At 47.2% G+C, this 19,564-nt stretch overlaps 1 protein-coding gene across 6 annotated transcripts in view; it reads right to left on the bottom strand.

Moving 5' to 3' along the window:
* Positions 1 to 19,564, bottom strand: part of SPTBN1 (spectrin beta, non-erythrocytic 1) — a 206,786-nt gene that overhangs the window by 13,552 nt on the left and 173,670 nt on the right. For 5 of the 6 annotated variants that reach the window (XM_081589621.1, XM_081589622.1, XM_081589623.1 and 2 more), the window contains 12 exons: positions 18,642 to 18,732; positions 13,522 to 13,668; positions 12,417 to 12,680; positions 10,988 to 11,212; positions 10,272 to 10,361; positions 9,655 to 9,933; positions 8,879 to 9,009; positions 7,252 to 7,456; positions 6,496 to 6,870; positions 2,328 to 2,572; positions 1,114 to 1,252; positions 207 to 291 (listed from right to left, as the gene is read on the bottom strand). In XM_081589621.1, the coding sequence (XP_081445747.1) occupies positions 207 to 291; positions 1,114 to 1,252; positions 2,328 to 2,572; positions 6,496 to 6,870; positions 7,252 to 7,456; positions 8,879 to 9,009; positions 9,655 to 9,933; positions 10,272 to 10,361; positions 10,988 to 11,212; positions 12,417 to 12,680; positions 13,522 to 13,668; positions 18,642 to 18,732 (2,276 nt within the window). Of the gene's footprint in view, positions 1 to 206; positions 292 to 1,113; positions 1,253 to 2,327; positions 2,620 to 6,470; positions 6,871 to 7,251; positions 7,457 to 8,878; positions 9,010 to 9,654; positions 9,934 to 10,271; positions 10,362 to 10,987; positions 11,213 to 12,416; positions 12,681 to 13,521; positions 13,669 to 18,641; positions 18,733 to 19,564 lie in introns of all 6 variants that reach the window. The other variant, XM_081589620.1, reaches the window with a different exon arrangement.

Here is a 19,564-nt window from a genome sequence, read left to right on the forward strand (position 1 = left end):
AAAGATAGTGAAGGTGACACAGGGAACCACTTAAAAATACTTATTAGCATGAAAGAGTTAAATAAGATATTAAAAAGCAAGCATTCAGAAAGGCTCCAAAAATCAGTAAGAGATAACACTGTATCAAACCGATTAAAGCAGGTAAATAAACTCGCTCGCTTTCAGTGCGGACCCAGAAAGAGCAGAGAGATTCTGTATATCCTTACTCAGTCTTAACCACTCCCATCGGTCTTCCCACTTGTCAATCATTTCTTTTCTCTTTTCCGTCAACTGCAGTAACTTCTCCTTGATCTGTGAGAAAAGAAGGACCCCAGGGACATCTTAATAGACTGGACCACATCCCCCTAGTCCGTCCCTTGATGGGCCACTTTATGTAAGAAAAACACATTTTATACAGAGATCACCACTAAGGCAGGAAAGATCTGAGGACCACTCAATCCATCTGTGTGCCAGGAGAGGAGAGAAAAGCATGGAGATGTTCCTTCCAGAGGGGGCTGGGAGGAAGGCCAAGCGCCACCCAAAGCTGCTCTGTTGTGAGGTGGCCAACAACGTATCAGGCCGTCTCCAGACTCCGGGGCTCCCAGGTTGCACACATGCAGGAAGAGAGGGGCAGTGAGAGGGCCAACCCCCAAGCTCTCTGAGGGCACGTCTGAGCCCTAAGAGGGGGCCTCACGATGACAGCCACTTACCTCCATATCACCAGCATCCTAACTTGACTTAGCGACCATACACTAAAGAGCAAACTGATCTAGGGCACAGGAGACAGAGAAGGGGTGTCACCCATGCGGAGGACCGATGGAGGAGGTGAGAGTGGATGAACCCTCAGCCATGGTCCTTGAGAATTTGTCTTCTGGGCCACAAATTGATTGATTTTAGACCTACAGTCTTGCCTAAGTGCCTTATTCTAACACACAAGAAAGAAGCAAGTAGTTTTGAAATACACGTAAGCATGTGCTTATGTATGTATGAATGCAAACAGATTTCTCTGTGTGTGTAAATATATATGCATACACATATATACGTACAATACGTACATACACACCCAAGAGAGGCATTCTACATCTGAACACCAGCTGCACTCACCCCTGGGCCCCGAAGCAAAGCAGCACATACCTCCTCAGATGCGTAGTGCTTCCTTGCCAGCAGGGATTTCCCCAGTTCAATGCAGGTCGTAAAACTGTCATTACGAGCGTCGATTTCAGCTTTGATACCTTGATGATTATTCATCAATAGTTCAACAGATGACACATCCCTAAAATTATACAAATAATACTTTCTTTATGAGACCTACCTTTTCAAATGCTCGTGCAGGTTTCTAAACACGTAATTACTATGACGGAAACTGACAGCACGGTGTCTGATTCACAGTCTGAGCCCGGGTTGGGTCACAGAGCTGCAGCATAAAGGAGGACTATTTCAGGCCCACTTTTCTTTGCATGTGTTTGTGCTATACTCATTCTTCTCAACGGAGACCAGAAAAACCACTGGATCTCTGTTCAAACTTCTACTTTAAAATCCAGTTCATCCTCTTCAAGAAGGTTCAAAGGAGTAACAGGCATCCCCGATCATGCCCTACTGAGCTGCCAAAGGTTCAGGATGTGTTTCAAAGAGCAGTAAATACTGTCTCCTTATTTAGACATGAAAACACAGAGCAGAAACCAGCTAAGAAATCAATGACGCCATGAAGACTTCTCATCCATCAAAACCTACTGACTGGGAAGTCATGACCAAAGGAAACGTTAACTGCTTCATACATGTAATAACCATATTTCTCCTCTTGGGGCACAGTCCCTTTCTCAATTACGGTGGGGGCTGGAGCCGGCAGGGGTGAACGGGAGGTTGTGGACGTGCCTGCCTGTTCACCTATGAGCTTCTTTGCACTGCTCTGCATGAAACATGGCCAAAGAGAAGACATAGGACAAACACTATCCCAGGACCCCATTAGAGCAGATGTCGAGGGTCAGAGGCACCTTTAGTAATGTGCGTAAGAAGGGACAGAGTATTCTTTTAACCTAACAGACACAGAAAAGCCATCTTGTTTCAGAGGTAACATTCACTAATCAGACCCAAGATCCAAGGCTGCTGTGAAGCATGAGGCCCACAAACGAGGGTGGGAGGGCCTGGGTGAGTGTGGACCCTGGGGACAGGGTGAGGGAGAACTAGGGAGGGCTCCACAGGGCTCCTGATGACACTGGACTCCTCCCTCCCTGACAACTGTGTGCAGAATGAAACGGCGGCGCCCCATCTGCCCCCAGGCCCTTTCCCGCCCCTCCTCTGGCCCAGAAGCTCTGGGGCAAGGCCCTGGTCAGGGAGGCAGGCAGCGTTACCGGGGCTTCTCCTGGGCTTCGATCTGCCGGATGACATCCTCCATCCATAGCATGAGGTCGCGCACCATGCTGAAGAAACGGAACTTGTCTCCCGTGTCCACCAGCCGCACCCTGCGGCCTTCGCAGGCGTCCAGCAGGGCCTTCCAGGCTTCCAGCACCTCGTTCTCCCGTTTCTGGATATCGTCGGCCTTGTCGCCCGCGTAGGCTGCCTGGAGGCGGGCCGCGTCTTCCTGCAGCTGCCGCACCTGCGGAACCACCGGGAGATGAGCCGGGCCAGAGCTGGGCCTCTGTGCTACCACCCCCACCACTCGTTCCCTCTATACACTGTCCCCCCTTCACAGTGACAGGAGCCCTGGTCAGGAAAGGTCCTTGGAGGTGGCCCGGCGGGTGAAGCTGGTACAGAAACACATGGTACACCTTCACATACCACCAAAAATAAATACCTAATTTGCTCCTGCGTGGTATAGAAGGTGTTCTTTATCACATATGAGAAACTGCTAAGAACAACTCATTTTGAAAACACCTTTTCCATTGCTATGTGATGTTGCTGCTGGAAACAATACACTCATATCACCTCTAAGAGCTCCCACAACAGAGTATTCCAACTTGAAAAACAAAAATGCCACATTCAACGTAGTTGGGGAAAAAAAAAAACTGATGCCAAAGAAGATAACAGCCAAATTTCAACAAAAAGCTTTGGGGAACAAGAAGAAAATGAGTCTTATGAGAAGATGCTACATGGAGATACTGTAATTTGTCTTCTCTCATTTGGCAAAAATGGAAGCTTCATGATGGCTATGCAAGTGAGCTGACTCACTGCTGACGGGACGAACGGCTTACAGCTCCTACAGAAGGCACAGGCAGTACCCACCGGAACCACAAACGTGTGTGCCTTTTGACTTTATGATTCCACTTGGCAGAATTTATCCTACATATAGTTTTACACTTTTAGGAAATGATATACATGTAAGGTTATTTATCGCCGTGTCTGTAATTATGTCAACAGTAATTATATAATTCAAATTCTTATTGAGAAGGTCCTTAACTTGTAAATGTGTATGAATGCATCTGGTTTATTTATTTCAATCATCAAGGATGGTCATCCAATGGTGTCTGCAAATGGGGCAAACAGGCTCCCAGGCAGGCATGATAAAGAAAGGGGACAGGTTCTAGGAAAAGTGCTCCAAGATGATGGGCTATGCAGAAAAAGCAAAGCATACAGAGTGTACAGAATATCAACTTTCGTGTAAAAAGGGGAAAAATACAAGAAAAGGCTTTCATGTTTTTGTCGGGGGTGGTAGGGATGGGTGGAGGAAGGATACATCATTTCAAGAGAAACTCATAACCATGGCTTATCTGATATCCAAAAATTACCCTCTCTTATGTTTTACATAAAGTGCATAATAGTAATGCCATATATGTGATTTGATTTCCATATTCTAAGAGACTTCTGTAAATATTCTGCAATTATGGCTCAGGTATACACTCAAATGACAATAAGCAAGTTCCTAGGAAACTATTTGAACAGGTAATATTCTGTGTGTGTGTGCATGTGTGTGTTCGTGTTCACTCGTGTCTGACTCTTTGTGACCCCATGGACTGTAGCCTGCCAGGCTCCTCTGTCCATAGGATTCTCCTGATAAGAATACTGGAGTGGGTCCTTTTCCAAGGGATCTTTCCAACTCAGGACTGAACCCCTGTCTTGCATGTCCTATATTGGCAGACAAATTCTTTACTACTAGTGCCACCTGGGAAGCCCATCCTGTGTGGCTAACCTAATCTTTCCACATAAGTAAAGAAAAAACAAAAAACAACCTTTTCCTATGCCTCTACTTGTTTTTAATCTGTTCTCACAAGAAAACAAGGTGGACGAGGACAGCAACAACAGGATGTGCACGAGAACGAACTACTGTTTGAGAAGTCCCTGCAGAGCATCATCGAGCTCCGTCAGTCCTCTGCTCCCTCGCAGAATGGAGGATGGTGGCGGGTCAGCTGGCCCCAAACTCTGCCGGCTTCTGGAGTATGCCCACAAGCCCGCCCTTCTGCTCTGGTTCTGCTGTCAGTGCACGAGGGGTGGGGCACACACACTTCTGTGGCTGAAATGGCCTGGCCCACGGGGTACGGAGAGGTGTACACCATCAGGCTTGACAGGGTAGATTCCTGCCCTGGGTGTTCCTGGACTCGCAGTGGGCTCCCTCATCTCTCTGAGCCTCATATGGTGAAGGAATTTAATGAAACAATGAGAGAGCAACTCCCCATTTCTGGAGTCGCTTGAAGTTCTAAAAGTAAATGATTTTATAGGTGCAGAGGAAAGACCTGCTGCTAGTAAGCCTTCTAGGCATTGTGGAAGTTCTCTGAAGCTTTTTAGAAATGGTAACAATAATTAAAGAATGTTCATTCCGGGAGTTAGTGAAGGACAGGGAAGCCTGGTGTGCTGTAGTCCATGGGGTCACAACGAGTCAGATACAACTGAGTGACTAAACAACAACAAATAGAGTTCTTGCTATGGCATATGCTCTGTATACACTGTAATCGTTAAAGCATTAGGGAATTCAAGGTTAGGGAGGAAAATTAAACTCCCAGCAATAGTGAGACAGGCTCAATTCAGGCCTGGGTCTGACCTTCTCTGGTGGCCTTTCTCCAAGCGCACAACAGATCCGACTGCATTCAGCATCCTGACATGCTCACATAGTACTCCAGGACCTTCCATGGGAAGCTGATGAACTTCTGAACAGGGAGACCACCAGCTCTGAAGGAAAGACTGGAAACCCTCACACTGCACGGTGGGCTCTTTCAAATTCTGCCTAATGCAGACCCTCAGCCACTCCACATATTTCTTTTAAATATTCCCTCCACATCTTCCACCTCTTTGATGGACACGGTGAAGCCACTTAATCTGAGTGGAGATGCACCTGTGACCTACCTTTCCTTCTATAACGAGCAGGTTAAGGGGAAGAGAACGGCAGTAAACGTGGTCCCTCCACAGAGCAACCCCCAGAGCACACCAAAGGAGGCAGACACACTAGGTTTCAGGGGCTGGCAGAACCTGGGCTGCCTGTTTGTGTCAAGATTTGCTGGCACACAGACACGCCCTTCATTTTCAGCTTGTCCATAGCCGCTTTATGCTACAATGGCAGAGCACAGCAGTTGTAATGGACTGTATCTCCCACAAAAGCCAAAAATATGGACCATCTGGGGTTCTACAGAAGAAGCCTGCTGACCCCTGTACTACATCACTGATGTGCTTTCGAAAGACAAAAACAAATCCTCTGATGTCCTCAGGGCTGATATCTTTAATAAAACAGACTTCTCTAAGATCATGAAATTTAAGGGAAAAAAACAGATACAATTTATTTTTCATCTAACAGATGTAAGACTGAGCAGGAAACGGCAGAAATGAGTATATGAACTAGAAAGTGATTACACTGCAGATCCTTGCTTTTATATTGTTATCACTTTATCAGAAATCTTTTAAACAGAGCCTGAGTGTTAACCACTCTATAAGAGGGGGAAGGACCAGGCACACTAAAACGTTAGAATCTTGTTTTCTCTATTCTCCAATACATAACTCAGACTCTGGATGCAAAATAATAAGGTATCATTTTGGAAATTATTCTGGATGGATGTGCTCAGTCGTGTCCGACTCGTTGTGACCCTATGGACTGTAGCCTGCCGGGCTCCTCGGTTCATGGAATTTTCCAGGCAAGAACACTGGAGGGGGTTGCTATGCCCTTCTCCAGGGAATCTTCCGACCCAGGGGTTGAACCCATGTCTCCTATGTCTCCTGCATTGGCAGGTGGGTTCTTTACCACTAGCACCACCTGGGAAGCCGACTCTGGATGGACATGCCAACAGAATTCAAATTTTTGTTGGGAGGGTCCATAACCTGTAAATGTGTGTGTGCAGCTGGTTTACTATCTTAATCATGGAGGATGGACATCTGACAGTGTCTGTAAATGGAACAGAGAGCACTACAGACTGTAAGTTCTCCTAAATAAAGCGTTACAACAATGTCTAATGTGTGTGTGCACACGCATGTGCATTTAATTTGGGCCATTCTCTGAGGCATGCTTGAGGAGCCAAGGAGTAGGGAGAGATGTTGAGAGGGGCACAAAGACGCTGTCTGGAAAGAGAACCTCCCACCAGCCGGGGGCGGCGCCTCGCCTACCTGAGTGCCCAGGGCCTGGATGTCGTGCTCAAAGGTGGTGTGCATTCTCTGTAAGGTCTCCACTGTGTTCTGATCTCTCCCGAGCTCCTCAGGGAGTTTCTTGTGTTTGTCCTGGATGCGGCCAAAGATCTCCTTGGCGTCGTGGTAAAACTTGTGCAGTTCATAGGAGGCAGCGAGGATCTGTGTTCTAGTGTCAATGAGCTCCAGGAGGTCGGCCCAGGCCTCGTTGAGCCCATCCTTCCACTCAGCAATAGTAGCCGCATCTGAATGTCCGGAGTTGATGAGCTCGTCTGCCATGTGGTTGACTGTATCCACGCGTTCCTGCCCAATGTTCCCCGTGTCCCGGGCGAACTCTCGGAATCGTTCTTGGAGCATCTGAAATGGGGATGGGCATAAAGAAACCAGTGAGACCACCATGAACACTTCATTTACTGATCACTTGAACACCCTTTGGAAAAAAACACCTGACTTAACAGATGTCAGATCCAAAGCCTTATGTCAATCAGGCTTCCTTCTCACTTATGGCAGCAGAGAAAGGCACAGCTTCACCTCCCCTGACCAGAGGAGCAGGCATAGAGATTCAAACATGCCAACTTCCAAGTCGCCTGATGATAAAACTGCCTAGTTGAAATGAAACCCCATGACCTCTGACTCGAGTCTGGGGTGTTTCCTCTGATCACAGACAGGGAATGCAAAGGGCCTTCCACAGCCCGCTGTGCACTGCACGCCCACCTGAGTTCTGCTTGTGTTACTTGCCGTTACGTGCTCGTAGTCCTGGCCCAGCTCGTGCGACCCCGCGACCACCTCCCTCTCGGCGATCCACTGCTCCAGGTCGTCCACCTCGCGGTTGAGCTGGAACAGCCGGTGTCTCTCGTCCAGCTTGCCCCGCCTCTCCTCGGCCAGGTCCTTGAGGCCTGCGTACAGCTTGTCCACCTTGGACTGCCGCATGCTGATACGTTCACTGAGGGGAGTGAGATGGGGCGCGCGGGGGGGGGGGTAACTTAAATGCCATTTTCTTGAGGGAGACAGCAAATGAGGGCAAATGCCAGGAGATCACATTATACAAAATTTCTCGAAGGAATCTGAAGGTTAACTGAGTTAGCCCAAAAAATAAAAGTCAACTCTGACCTCAACTCAGGTAATGGAACGCCAACATGTAACAAAACAAAGTCATTAAGGACAAAGGCTGCCCTGACTGTGATGATGGAGGGAGGGGAGGGAAATTGAAAGCTCTGCCCTGATGGCTCTGAACGTCAGGATTTCCTTTGACATTAAAAAAATTATTAGCCTAGGATGCGGGAGCCGTCCTCCGTTCTCAGGGGCCATGTTGCCAAAGGGAGAGAAGACATCCCTATCTGCACACATTTGACCTTCTCTGGGCTGTATGCTCTTCCCTGCCAGGAAAGTGGGCCCTGCTGCTCCCATTTCCTGGGTCCCGGGGGAGCAGCATTCACTCCGCCATCCTGCTTCTAACTTCTCTCAGAAGGACAGCCTTCCAGCAGGTAAGCGGTCAGACAAGGACTCGTTGATGCCCAGCCTTGGAGATGAGGAAGGCCACCTTCCTGAAAGAGTCCTATCCCAAGATAGCCACGGACCTCACCTCCACTTGCCTCAGTTAATGCCCAAAGCCGATCCTTGTCTGTCTGAGACACAAAAGGCAGTTCCAGAGAAAGTCTAAAATGACTACCACTGCAGTGAGCGTGTCAGTCTGGTATGTAACAGGGCAGGGTGCCACACACTCTTTTTTCTTATTCCTGAGGCATTATCAAGACTCAAAGTATAAGAGTTAAGAGTGCCATCATTTTGTTCTCTTGGAAGCTCTTTTATTTCATAAGTCCACATATCCTTAGCCATCGCTCTACTATGGGATTCCCTGGTGGCTTGCACGGTAAAGAATCTGCCTGCAATGCAGGAGACCTGGGTTCAATCCCTGGGTCGGGAAGATCCCCTGGAGAAGGGAATGTCAACCCACTCCAGTATTTTGTCTGGAGAATCCCATGGAGCCTGGCTGGCTACAGTCCATGAGGTTGCAAAGAGTCAGACATGACTGAGCGACTAAACACACATACACACCGCTCTACTACAACACTTCCCTAAAATGGATGACTTTCTAAACCCAAGCGTAGGTGCTCTGATCACCCTGTATACCCATGCAAATCCATCTGCACTCCTGACTCACGACACCAATAATCTCTCAGTAGGGCTTGGCCAGTAGGAGATAGTTAACCTATGAGAGCAAGTGCCTATAACATAACAGTTCACCCTTCCTGTTCAGCACAGGCCTATTGGGTCTGTTTTAAAAATGCTTCCCAAAGACTCAAGCAGGAGGCCCTGACCAGGAGAAACTGCCAGGCTAGTCTCATGTTCATGAAGCAGCACGCACCTTTCAGGATGGCTGTCGGCCACCAGGGCCCGGCTGGTCTTGGAGAGCTGGTGCACTGTCTCCGCGTAGTCCTCCACAGCTTGTTCCAGAATCTGGTGCTTCTTCAACATGGAGACGGCGCTCTGCTCATCCTGTACAGACAGGGGACCGTCACATCCACAGCCGCCCCCCATCCCCAAATCCAAACTACCTGAAAGCGAGACCGGCTGACTGCACAGCACAGGGGGGCAGGAGGAAGACTTGGTAGAAAGAAAAAAAGCCACACGTGCAATATGGGCAGTGGAGTATGGAGCGTTTCAAGAGTGGCAAGGTGGGCTGGGCCATGGGAGCCTCTGAAGATGGCCATGAGGGTGATGCTCAGTGACGAGGACCCTCTGACACATGAGGCAAAGCCCAGGCAAACCAAGTGTGTCCTGGCTGGGAAAACCCTCCACATCTAACAGATGTAGATGAAGGCATTCTGGTTGGAGTACTTTCAAATACTTTTAAACTGTCTCAAAAGCATCTAGTATATTGTAAAAGAAAGACTTTGGCAAATTTCTGTTTAAAAAAGGGGAGAGCAGATAAATACCAGGATTCAGAGAAGAAAATTCTGTACCAAGGGGCAAACAGCCAGGTTCCAGTCACCTATGTGCACCACCCTGCCCCCGTAATCAAGGCAACAATCAGACGTTGCACAAGGACGCCACTCCCAGCAGCACAAGCTTCAGGTCTGAGTCAGAGGCTCCCCGGGCGCAGGGACGGGGTAGGGGCATGGGCTCAGCCTCTTTCCTCACCTTGGCCTTCTCCTCGGACATCATGTACAGCTCCTGCTCGCTCATCCACGCCTCGGCCTCGGCTGCATCGAAGTAGTACTGCTGAGCCCTGTGTGCCTCCTCCAGCCGCCGGTGCCGCTTCTCAGTCTCCTCGATGAGGAGGCCCCACAGCTGCTTCAGGTCAGCCAGTCTCTGCCGGATGGCCTCGGCGTTGAGGCTGCTGTCAGTGATGATGTTCTGGCTCCTCTCAAAGATGTCGTCGATGCGAGGCTGGTGCCCCTGGATCTCCTTCTGGAGGGTCTGTGCGGTTGGGGAACACACACCCAAGGCTCACTGAAACACAGCAGTACGCTGCCTGTGCCAGGCCCTGAGGCCGAGGAGAACCTGCCCGTCTTCAGAGCTCCCCCTTCAGGCTGCTTGTGCCAGGCCCTGGGGCCAAGGAGAACCCGCCCGTCCTCTGAGCTCCCCCTTCAGGCTGCTTGTGCCAGGCCCTGGGGCCAAGGAGAACCTGCCCATCCTCTGAGCTCTCCCTTCAGGCTGCTTGTGCCAGGCCCTGGGGCCAAGGAGAACCTGCCCGTCCTCTGAGCTCCCCCTTCTCTGCCTCCTAACGTGGAGCTGGCCCCAGCAGACACATTTACCTGATTTTTCTTTATTAATAGCTGCACAGTCTGGAGGTTGTGGCCATGATCCGTGGAGGTCGCCAAAGGCATCCTCTCTCCAACCCACAACTGGAAGGAATTGTAAACAGGTGGTCAGGGCCACTCAAAAAGAACAAACATTTGATGCAGACAAGGGCAAGAGGGGAGAGCAAGGAGGCCAGTATGGGAGAGAACCCATGTTCAACCCTAGCGGGGGATGAACAACAAGATCCTACAGTGCAGCCCAGGGAACTACATTCAATATCCTGTGACAAACCACAAAAGGAAAAGAATATATATATCTGTTAGTCAGTCACTTTGCTGTACAGCAGAAATACAACATTGTAAATCATTTTTACTTTAATAAGAATTTTTTTAAAAAGAAGAAATAAACAATTACCCCACTTGGAGGGGCAGCCCAGGGAGCCTGCCCTTATTCTCCAATGAAGGGTACAGGCTAGTCTTCCAGATCTTACTTTTATCCACAGTGCCAGACTCTCCAGGAGTCCCCATTCTTTGTTGTTAAAACGATTGTTCTGGGGCATTAAAGCCCTCAACTTATCTTTAGAAAACTAGACAGAAATCCAGAGGTGTTATTTTGTGTGGACACACGGTGCAGGATTGCGACAATTCAGCCCACCCAGGGACTGAGGTGGGTCAGGTACAGCAGTGGGAACCTGGGCTGCATGTTGGCCGTGTGAGGAGGAGGCACTCACGATCTCGTCCTCCACGTCCCGGTTGAACTGATGGATCTCCTTGGAGGCCAGCAGGTTCTGCTTCCTCTCGTTGAGGGGCTCCAGCAGCTCCATGAACTTCGTCTGCACGGTGAGGCGCTTGCTGTCCACCTCGTCCGTGCTCTTCCCCTCCTGGCTCAGGGCCTGGGCCTGGCTCTGGAGCTCTTCTATCTCCTTCTTCCGCACCTCCATCTGATTCTCCAGCATCTGAAGGCAGAAGACACACCCACCTTTACACCCGAGACGAGGGAAACACAGTGATTTTACATGCTCCCCTTTGGCACTGACCAAAACAGAAGATTTGGGAATATTAACTGATATAGTGACGAGCCCAAGAAATGGCTGTGCACGGCTAGCAAGCCAGCAACTAGTGCTCCACTTTGTCAGCTGATTTGAAAAAAAAAAACAAACCCTCCCTTTCTAAGGATTTTTAAACTTGGGAGCAACAGTCAAGTTTATCTAGGAACTTCAGAGGCAAATGACAGGGGAAATAAGAATTATGGGGAAAGGATGGTCTCCATCTGCTTGTTCAGAAGTCACAGTGACACTGAAAACCAGCTTAATCACCAGGAAGGAGTCAGGTCTTCAGTTTCCAGTTCTTTTAGGCCAGAAGGAGAGCTAACGCTAACCATCTCCTCTCAATTGCTTTAATCAGAAAGCTGATTCTTCTTTTTAAAAATACTCGATAATCAGCTGAAGACAGCCTAGCTGTATATTTACATGAGGGAAAAGGGCAAAAGCATAGCAGAGGTGTCTTGCTCAGGAAACACAACCCTGGGAAGACCACACACTGCTGTCCCCAGAGACAAGGGGCTGGTGAATACACTGACTGCTCTCTTAGCTAGGGGAGCACTCGGCCACACACTGCAAACTTGGCCCAGGGAGCTCCTGCAAGCTACTGCCACCAACCTGCTTGCTCAACCTCATCACAGCTATTTTCTCTCATCAATGTAAATTAATTTGCCCTTAGAAGGACTCTATTGTTATGCAAAACCCCCAAATTTCTCTTATTATCTAAAAGTGCCCTGAACCACTCAGATAACTATCACATATTTAGACATTATACAGTGAGGTATGCAAACATGGTAACTTTTCTTCAAGTAAACTGTGGAACTAGATGAAATGAACATTTACTAAACTGTTAAGTGGTGATACTATCTATCAACTAAGATGATAATGAAAATATACTTCCTTCCATGCATGGACCCCAGTACTCCTACGGTGTCTTTCCAAATTGATTCTGGAAATGTCCCCTGATGCCACCAGAGCCCACTGTGATGGGTGTGTTAAAATCCCTTCACACTCCAAGCGAATGTCTGAGGACACGGTGGGCAAGTTAAGACGACCAGGACCACAGCAGGGAAACAGCCTGTGGTGTGCTGGCCCAGGGTGTGCTAGCCCTGGCACTTGCCTGCTGCTTTTTCAGAAGGATGTTGACGCTGGTGAGGTCTTTGCCATAGTCATCAGACTGAATCTGACTCTCCAGGCCATGCAGCCATTTGTCCAGATCTGCACAGCTCTGGGTGAAGAGTTCGGCTTTGTTCGCATCGAAGAGCCGCTGGGCCTTGGTCTGTGTGGTGGATTCAAGGACTTCCCACATTTTATGTAAACCTGTGAGTTTCTCCTTCACCACAGCTTCTGTCTCTGGCTTTTCTGAGATGAGCTGCATTCCCTCCTGGAAAACACACATAAATACAGTTTGCAGAACAGGTGTCACTGTGAAAAACAAGCCTGACATATTTGAATTATGAGTTACCTATTCACCCAACACACACATGTGCGCACACAGATACACACATGCACGCACACAGTCTTTCTACATGGAATTACTGCTCGACAAAATCAATGTTGGCCTGACTGGTTTTCACAGGCACAGAGCACCAAATCATGGTTGGGGCTCTGGGATACTTATTGCCAGTAACCTAAAATTTCATCCCTTTTGCATCATCCCCAAGAGACCTTAACACTTAGACTGTTAAGATTTTGAAACAATATAGTGCATGAAGGAAGAGAAGGGAGGGTGGGGAATGTCACATTCATGTTCAGTTACACTGCAGAGAATCTTGCTGTGCCAAAACAATACAGTTTAAATTATTAAAATGAGAAATTTAAAATACATAATATTTCTAAGTTCTGTGGATCCGCTCAATGTCTGTCACAGTCCAGCACACATAATATGATCAACAGAGTGAGGACGCTGCCCTGGGGGCTGGCAGTCTATCAAGTGCAGCAGAGGAGACACACAACAGAAACTCAGCTCCTAGGATTCTTTACAAGATAAAGCAGGCATTTTGTGCCACCTGGTTGGGTTTCTGCTTGTCTCCTTTCTTGCTGGCTTGAAGTTAGGAGTTGGGAGGTGAAAAGTGGGACTGCTCCTGGCTGTGTAACTCCCATATGTGGTCATATAGGACTCAAATATGCTGGAAAACACGCTAAATACAAAGGAGCTCATTTCCACCCAGTTAGTTTTCTCACCACAGCCACACTAATGGAGCACCATCAACCCCTTGACTCACCTTCTCAATTTTGTCAAGCCATTCTTTGTTGGAAGCAAGTTCTGCCATAAAGGCCTGATGCTTCAACCATTTACTGTGTAGATTTCTGGCTTCATCGTAAGACATGTCCTGGGCTGTAAGCATCTTTTCATTGATCCAGAGAGACAGCTAGGAAAGAAAAAAATCAGGTTCAGATTGTGATCACAGACATCAGCCTTTTTTCTGCCTGGAAACAGCTGTTACGTTGTTACGCGCACGCCATGTTTCCATGTCAACAGACAACCAAACGTTCACTTTACAACTCTGACCAGTCACAACAGGTATCTCTATTGTATGGATGCTGTACTTGAGACTTGCTCCAAACTATGCATCTAACATTAAATCCAGAAGTGTAAAAAGCACGTTGAGCCAGCTTTCAAACTGTCTGGCACTCTTAACCAGCTTTCCCTCCAGACACTTGTGTTTAAAATTCTGTTCTAAGCAAGCTAAGTCACAATCTTCTTTCTTCTTCAAATACCCATGGCTAGCTATACCATGCTAAACAAGATTAACTGTCTTTACTACATTTGGTAATCTTTTTACTCTTTTAGTTCTACTATAAAAGAAAGCAAAGCTCCTACTCTTTCATCCCTCCCTCTTCTTCACGGACATTATCTATGCGGATGACAAACAGCATGAGGAACTTGCTTGCTACAGGGGTGAGGCAACCATGATGCCCTCTTAGATCCCTTCATGTCTCAGTCACCTTCACCTTTTCTTCTACAGCCTCTGTCTGTAGAAGACCAAAAACACTTCACAGGACTGACTAAGATCAAGAACACTTCACAGGACTGTATTCTGAGACTCAGCGTGTTTGCTTGGATCTAAACTCTGGGAAGCCTCTTCACAGACCCTGCCAGCCACTGACAGATCTGAGCCTAGCCCAGGCCCTGGACACGTTCCCCTTGCTGGCTCTCATCCCAGCTTGCCTGGCTCCTCACTGCCTGCCGACCACGCCAGGGTCCTAATTCCTACCAGGAAGAGAGAGCTTCAGTTTGCCCAGTTGGAAGATACGCAAACGAATGCAGGGTCAGCCTGGAACCAGAAGCCAATAAAGTCTTCAGGGGCAGTGCCCTTCTTCCATGTGACCATAAGAAGCCACTTTTACACCAGCTGCTGCCATAACAAACCTGCACCCAAACTGTGTTATGGTCCCACCACCAAGGGTTTAGAAATGGTGCATAAACCCCTATAGAACCAACCATTCTGAGGCCGTTCCCTTGCACTTTGGGCGGCTGCTGGGAGAGGCTTCCCCTTAAGGGGGCTCCCACAACAGTCTGTTCTCTGGCAACCACGTCAAGGAGGGGGATGCAGGTCCCGGGAGGACCCCAGCTCTGCCTGTGTGTGAACCACCCCCAGGCACCCTCCCTACCCTTCTCAGGATACCAACCACCATGTATGGGAGGGAGTGGGGGTCAAAAGCAAAAGTAGTGAGATTTTTGATGTCACTCTTTATTAAGGAAAAACCAGCAAGTCCCATAAAGCCCTTGGTAAGCAAGGACCATAGATCCATTACACAACAACCAAGGCACTGAATTTCCTACTTTAAAAAGAATCACCTACTTTCCTTCCAGTTATCTAAGTAGCTAAGGCCTGAAAGGCTAAGGCTATTAAAAGGAAAGCAAATGGAAAAACTTTACCCTGTATTTTGCATGTGCACACTAAACATAATAAAAGGCAATGATTCAAAGTGCAAAGGACATCCACATATTTGCTCTATTCATAACCACCTACCCAAGAGAGATTAAAAAAAAAAAGGAGCCACATAAAAATCAGAGGCTTATAAACAAATCTGCTCTTTGCTGAACACATCATCCTACAGATAAAGCAGCATGTGACACAGCACAATGAAATGGAGCTGTGGAACTTGCTAGTTCATCAGACCTCCATCAGCATTCTGGAATTAGACCCATAGTTATTATCTGTGGGCATTTACAAAGGTCATTTAAGAATATGCTCATTCTCTGCAGAATAGAACACTGTGCAGATTGGAAAAGGATAGGAACAAATGCTTTGATCAGTGGATTAAGCTCAAAGCAAAGCGCTGAACCCGCTATGCCGGTGCCACCACGTTTAGTTATACTGCCCTCCGGGGGCCGGGGGGTGGGAATCAGTTTCAGAAAACAGGAGGTATGGAGACAGGGAATAGAATAGAAAAGCAGGACCTTTTAAATCACTCATTTTTCAAGGTATCATATTAGAATAACAACACAAAAAACATGATGCTCTTTGCATCGCCATCTATTACTGGGATTAGCTAGGCCTTGCTCATCCTCCCTGCACTGCGGCAATGAATTTCCCCCTCCAGGAAGTATTCATGGTGGGTGGCAACAACGGCAGAGCTTACAACCCAGCCTCCTCTAGCCTCCAACCAACCAGGAAGGGGGTGTGGCAAGGAGACCATCTGGATTTCCTAGACCTTCAACAATACCAACAGCAAGCAGCAGCATTAAATCTAACTTCTGGGTGCTCTGTAAATATCCACCAACACAATAAGAAGTAGGTTTTCATATGTAGGGCTAGTCCACCCACAAACTCCATTCTCAGAGATTCTGGTTTAAAAGGGGCGTATTTTAATGAGGCTAAATAATGGAAAATTAACAAAGAAGAATATTCCTTAATAATAATAGCATCCTTTGCTGGTACTTCTACACCAAAGGTTTTGAAGCCCCCAAACCTGACCTAAATTTCGTCACTATGTGGAAACTACTGGGCTTCCCAGGTGGCTCAGACAGTAAAGAATCTGCATGTAATGCAGGAGACCCAGGTTTGACCCTTGGGTCGGGAAGACCCCTGGAGAAGGTAATGGCTACCCACTGCAGTATTCTTGCTTGAAGAATTGAACGGACAGAGGAGCTGGGAGGGCTACAGTCCACAGGGTCACAAAGAGTCTGACACGACTGAGTGACTAACACTTTGACACATTTTGACAAACCTGACCTAAATTCAGTCTTTATTTGTAAACTATATGTGCTGATGTGGTACCCCCAGCAGATCTTATGGTTGTACTAACTTTTAACAAGGTTCAAGGAAAGAAAAGATAGATAAGCCAGGGAGACCTGGCACAGCAGTCGCAAAGAGACCTGCAAATCATCTCCAGGACAAACAAGCCTGGCCAAAACCTCTGGGCACTCTTGGAGGGGAAATCACACAGGGCTGAGCCCTCTGGGTGTGCCTATTGGTCACTGGTGTGTGTTAGGGAGTAAATTTCTTGTAACCAAGGACGCTCATCTGGAACAAGAATTAACAATGATCTAAAGATCTACTGAAACTATTTCCTGTGATTCTACTTGGAAGGACTACGTCTTATCTATTTTTCCCACATGTTTCTATTTATGAATCCACACGGATGTGAATGGAAAATCAGGGGCTGGATACTTCAACTGAGCCTCTCTCAAAGGTTCCTCTGTCCCCTCACTTCCTGCTTATTTCCTGGCATTCTTTTCCCTAAATTCAATACAGATTTCACCATGCTCAGGTCAATGGATTTCATCTCAGTAATCTGTTCTTTAAGCAAAGGGATGGGCTCCCACTGGTTTCCCCAGCACACCCCCTTCCCATCTGATCTGAGGTTAAAACAAGTCACTGGCGGGGCTTCAAGGGCAATGTTAAGGTACTTCATGGACCTCCAATCTGGGGAGGGCACAGCCCAGGCTGCAAACGTCTCTTGACAACTTTTCACTCCCTCCAGGGCTGAAGGACCACTTGGTATTCAATGCAGCGTATCAAGCGACTCTACACAGCTAACCCTGAATCCATAACTTTTTCCTGGGTCTTGTCTGGGGACATGAATGCCTCTTTAAACGAGCATCCTATTCAAATAGGTTATTCATACTCGGGAGTGACTTAAAGAGGCACTCCTGGCCTTGGCTGCCTGGCTCCAGACAAACCCCTTCAGGGACCCAGATTCATCAGCACGGCCCTGAACCTCAACAGACCCTAAGCTACACAGTTGAGGAGCTTTTCTTCCTTCATAAGGTTTAGCTGCTGGAGCACATTTTAAGATTCACAATAAAACAGCAGTTTAATGGACATGAAGGATTGCTTCTGTCACCAACACTGATTCAACTGTTATGAGAGCCATATTTAACACACAGCTACAAGTTTGCATGCAAAGGATTCGTGAAGAGTCTGGTCGTATTCTTAGCATATGACCTTGATCCTCCCCTCTCCATCTCCAGTTCCCCTTCCCCAAGATCCCTACAGCTTCCCTTGGATATTTTTCATCCCACTTCTGCCTCTGATGAGATTTAGTCTAATAAACCAGAAAGGATCGACTCTCACCATGGTTCTCTGGTGGACAGTGAAATACGATGTGCTTGTGATCTCACGCATGTGAAGTCAGCTAGATGCTTCCTTCCAACCAGCTTGCAGAGAGATTGCGTTTTACTGGCTAACTTTAGTTTTCCCAGTTTGTTTATGTACGTATCAGGGAAGTATGAAATAGTATGAGAATCATCAGATGAATACTACATGTTAACATTCAAGAGTTTGAGATCAGGATTACTGCTCTTGGCATTTCAGACACATACCCGAGGAGCCTGAAGGACGGCTATTTCAAGGTCTTCAATGAGTTAAGAAAACTGTGTGTGTGTGTATTTTTTGAAATCTTTCTTCTTACTTGGGTAGCCAACTGCAGTTACTTTTATTTCTTTCCTTCCCTACCAGTAATTTTGCCTTATTTTAAATAGTAGGTGCTTTTAGGCTATAGAATATTTGAGAATATCACTGTCTTTGACCATGGCAATGTTCTACATCTGCACTGTCCATACAATATGGCAGCCATGAATCACAGTCGGCTACTGAACACTTAACGTACAGCCAGCATGATGGAACAACTACAGTCTCAATTCCATTTAAAATGAGGCAGCCACATGTGGTTAGTATCTGCTGTGTTGAACAGCACAGTTCTAGACTGTAATAATCTGGTTACTCTAAGTAGTAGCTTGTAGGCTGGAGAACTGACACTGTCCCACCTGCAAATTATATAAGTGATGTGAATTTCTGGCCTCAGTTCATTTTACAATCCCAAGGGCTCTTCTGCCAAATGCTTGGTGGCTCTTGTTAGAAAAGAGGAAAGGAGGTGTTAAAGGGAGATGTACCTCCTGACAGTCTTGCAGGAATTTCTGAAGATCCCTGTTGTCCTTCAGTCTCATCAGAAGCTCACTGGCTGCCTCGCGATTCTTCCTGTGTCTGTTATAACGATAATAAAAATGATTTAAAAAAAAGGAATTCTTGAAATACAGAATTTACAATTCAGTTTCTTTTCTGAGTTTCTCTACATGCTGAAAACAATCTGCTGACAGTTCTCGATTATGTCAAGGAGACAAAATAAACCAGGGAGTTGAGCATTCAAATGAGTAAGCCGTGGTAGAAGAAGCCAGAACACCTGTCCCAGCCACACAGCCATCCAGGATGCAAGCAACAGAGCTTCTTAAGTCTGGCGCTAGGAAAAAACACCATGAGCAGGCACTCAGCACAAATCTCCATTTTAGGAACTGGGAAAATATAAAATTGATTTTCAGGAAACTCATACCTGGGTGACAGACCATGTACATGGCTAAGAAAATACAGAAAACCATGTAACTGTCTTCAAAGAAGATTTCCTGATAATAAGATTCTCATCATGAGAAAAACTTGTCCCAAACAACAATAAACCAAGAATGAAAATTTTTAGACCGGTGAGATCGTCTACCTACTCAATCCCCATCTTTATCAATACATAAGGGTAACCAAGGCTTACAAATGTTAAAGCACAAAACCTAACCAAGAAACTCAGAAGAATTAGAAGGAGCTGCTGAACCTGGTGAAATGACAAGCGACATGGGGTGCTCACTCCACAGCGGATGCAGCCACAGGGCTTCTTGGCACACACCATGGAGGTACAGGAAGCCCCTACAAGACTTCTTTCCACTCCCAGGGACTTTTCCACTGGACTGTGAAGAAGAGCCATGTGAATGCTGTGAGTGCCATGGACACAGCTGCCTTCATGTGGTTCTATTACCTCAAGGAGAGCCATACTACA

Source organism: Giraffa tippelskirchi, chromosome 4 (assembly GCF_054371585.1).
Source record: "Giraffa tippelskirchi isolate mGirTip1 chromosome 4, T2T-mGirTip1v1.2.pri, whole genome shotgun sequence".
Lineage (NCBI taxonomy): Eukaryota > Metazoa > Chordata > Mammalia > Artiodactyla > Giraffidae > Giraffa > Giraffa tippelskirchi.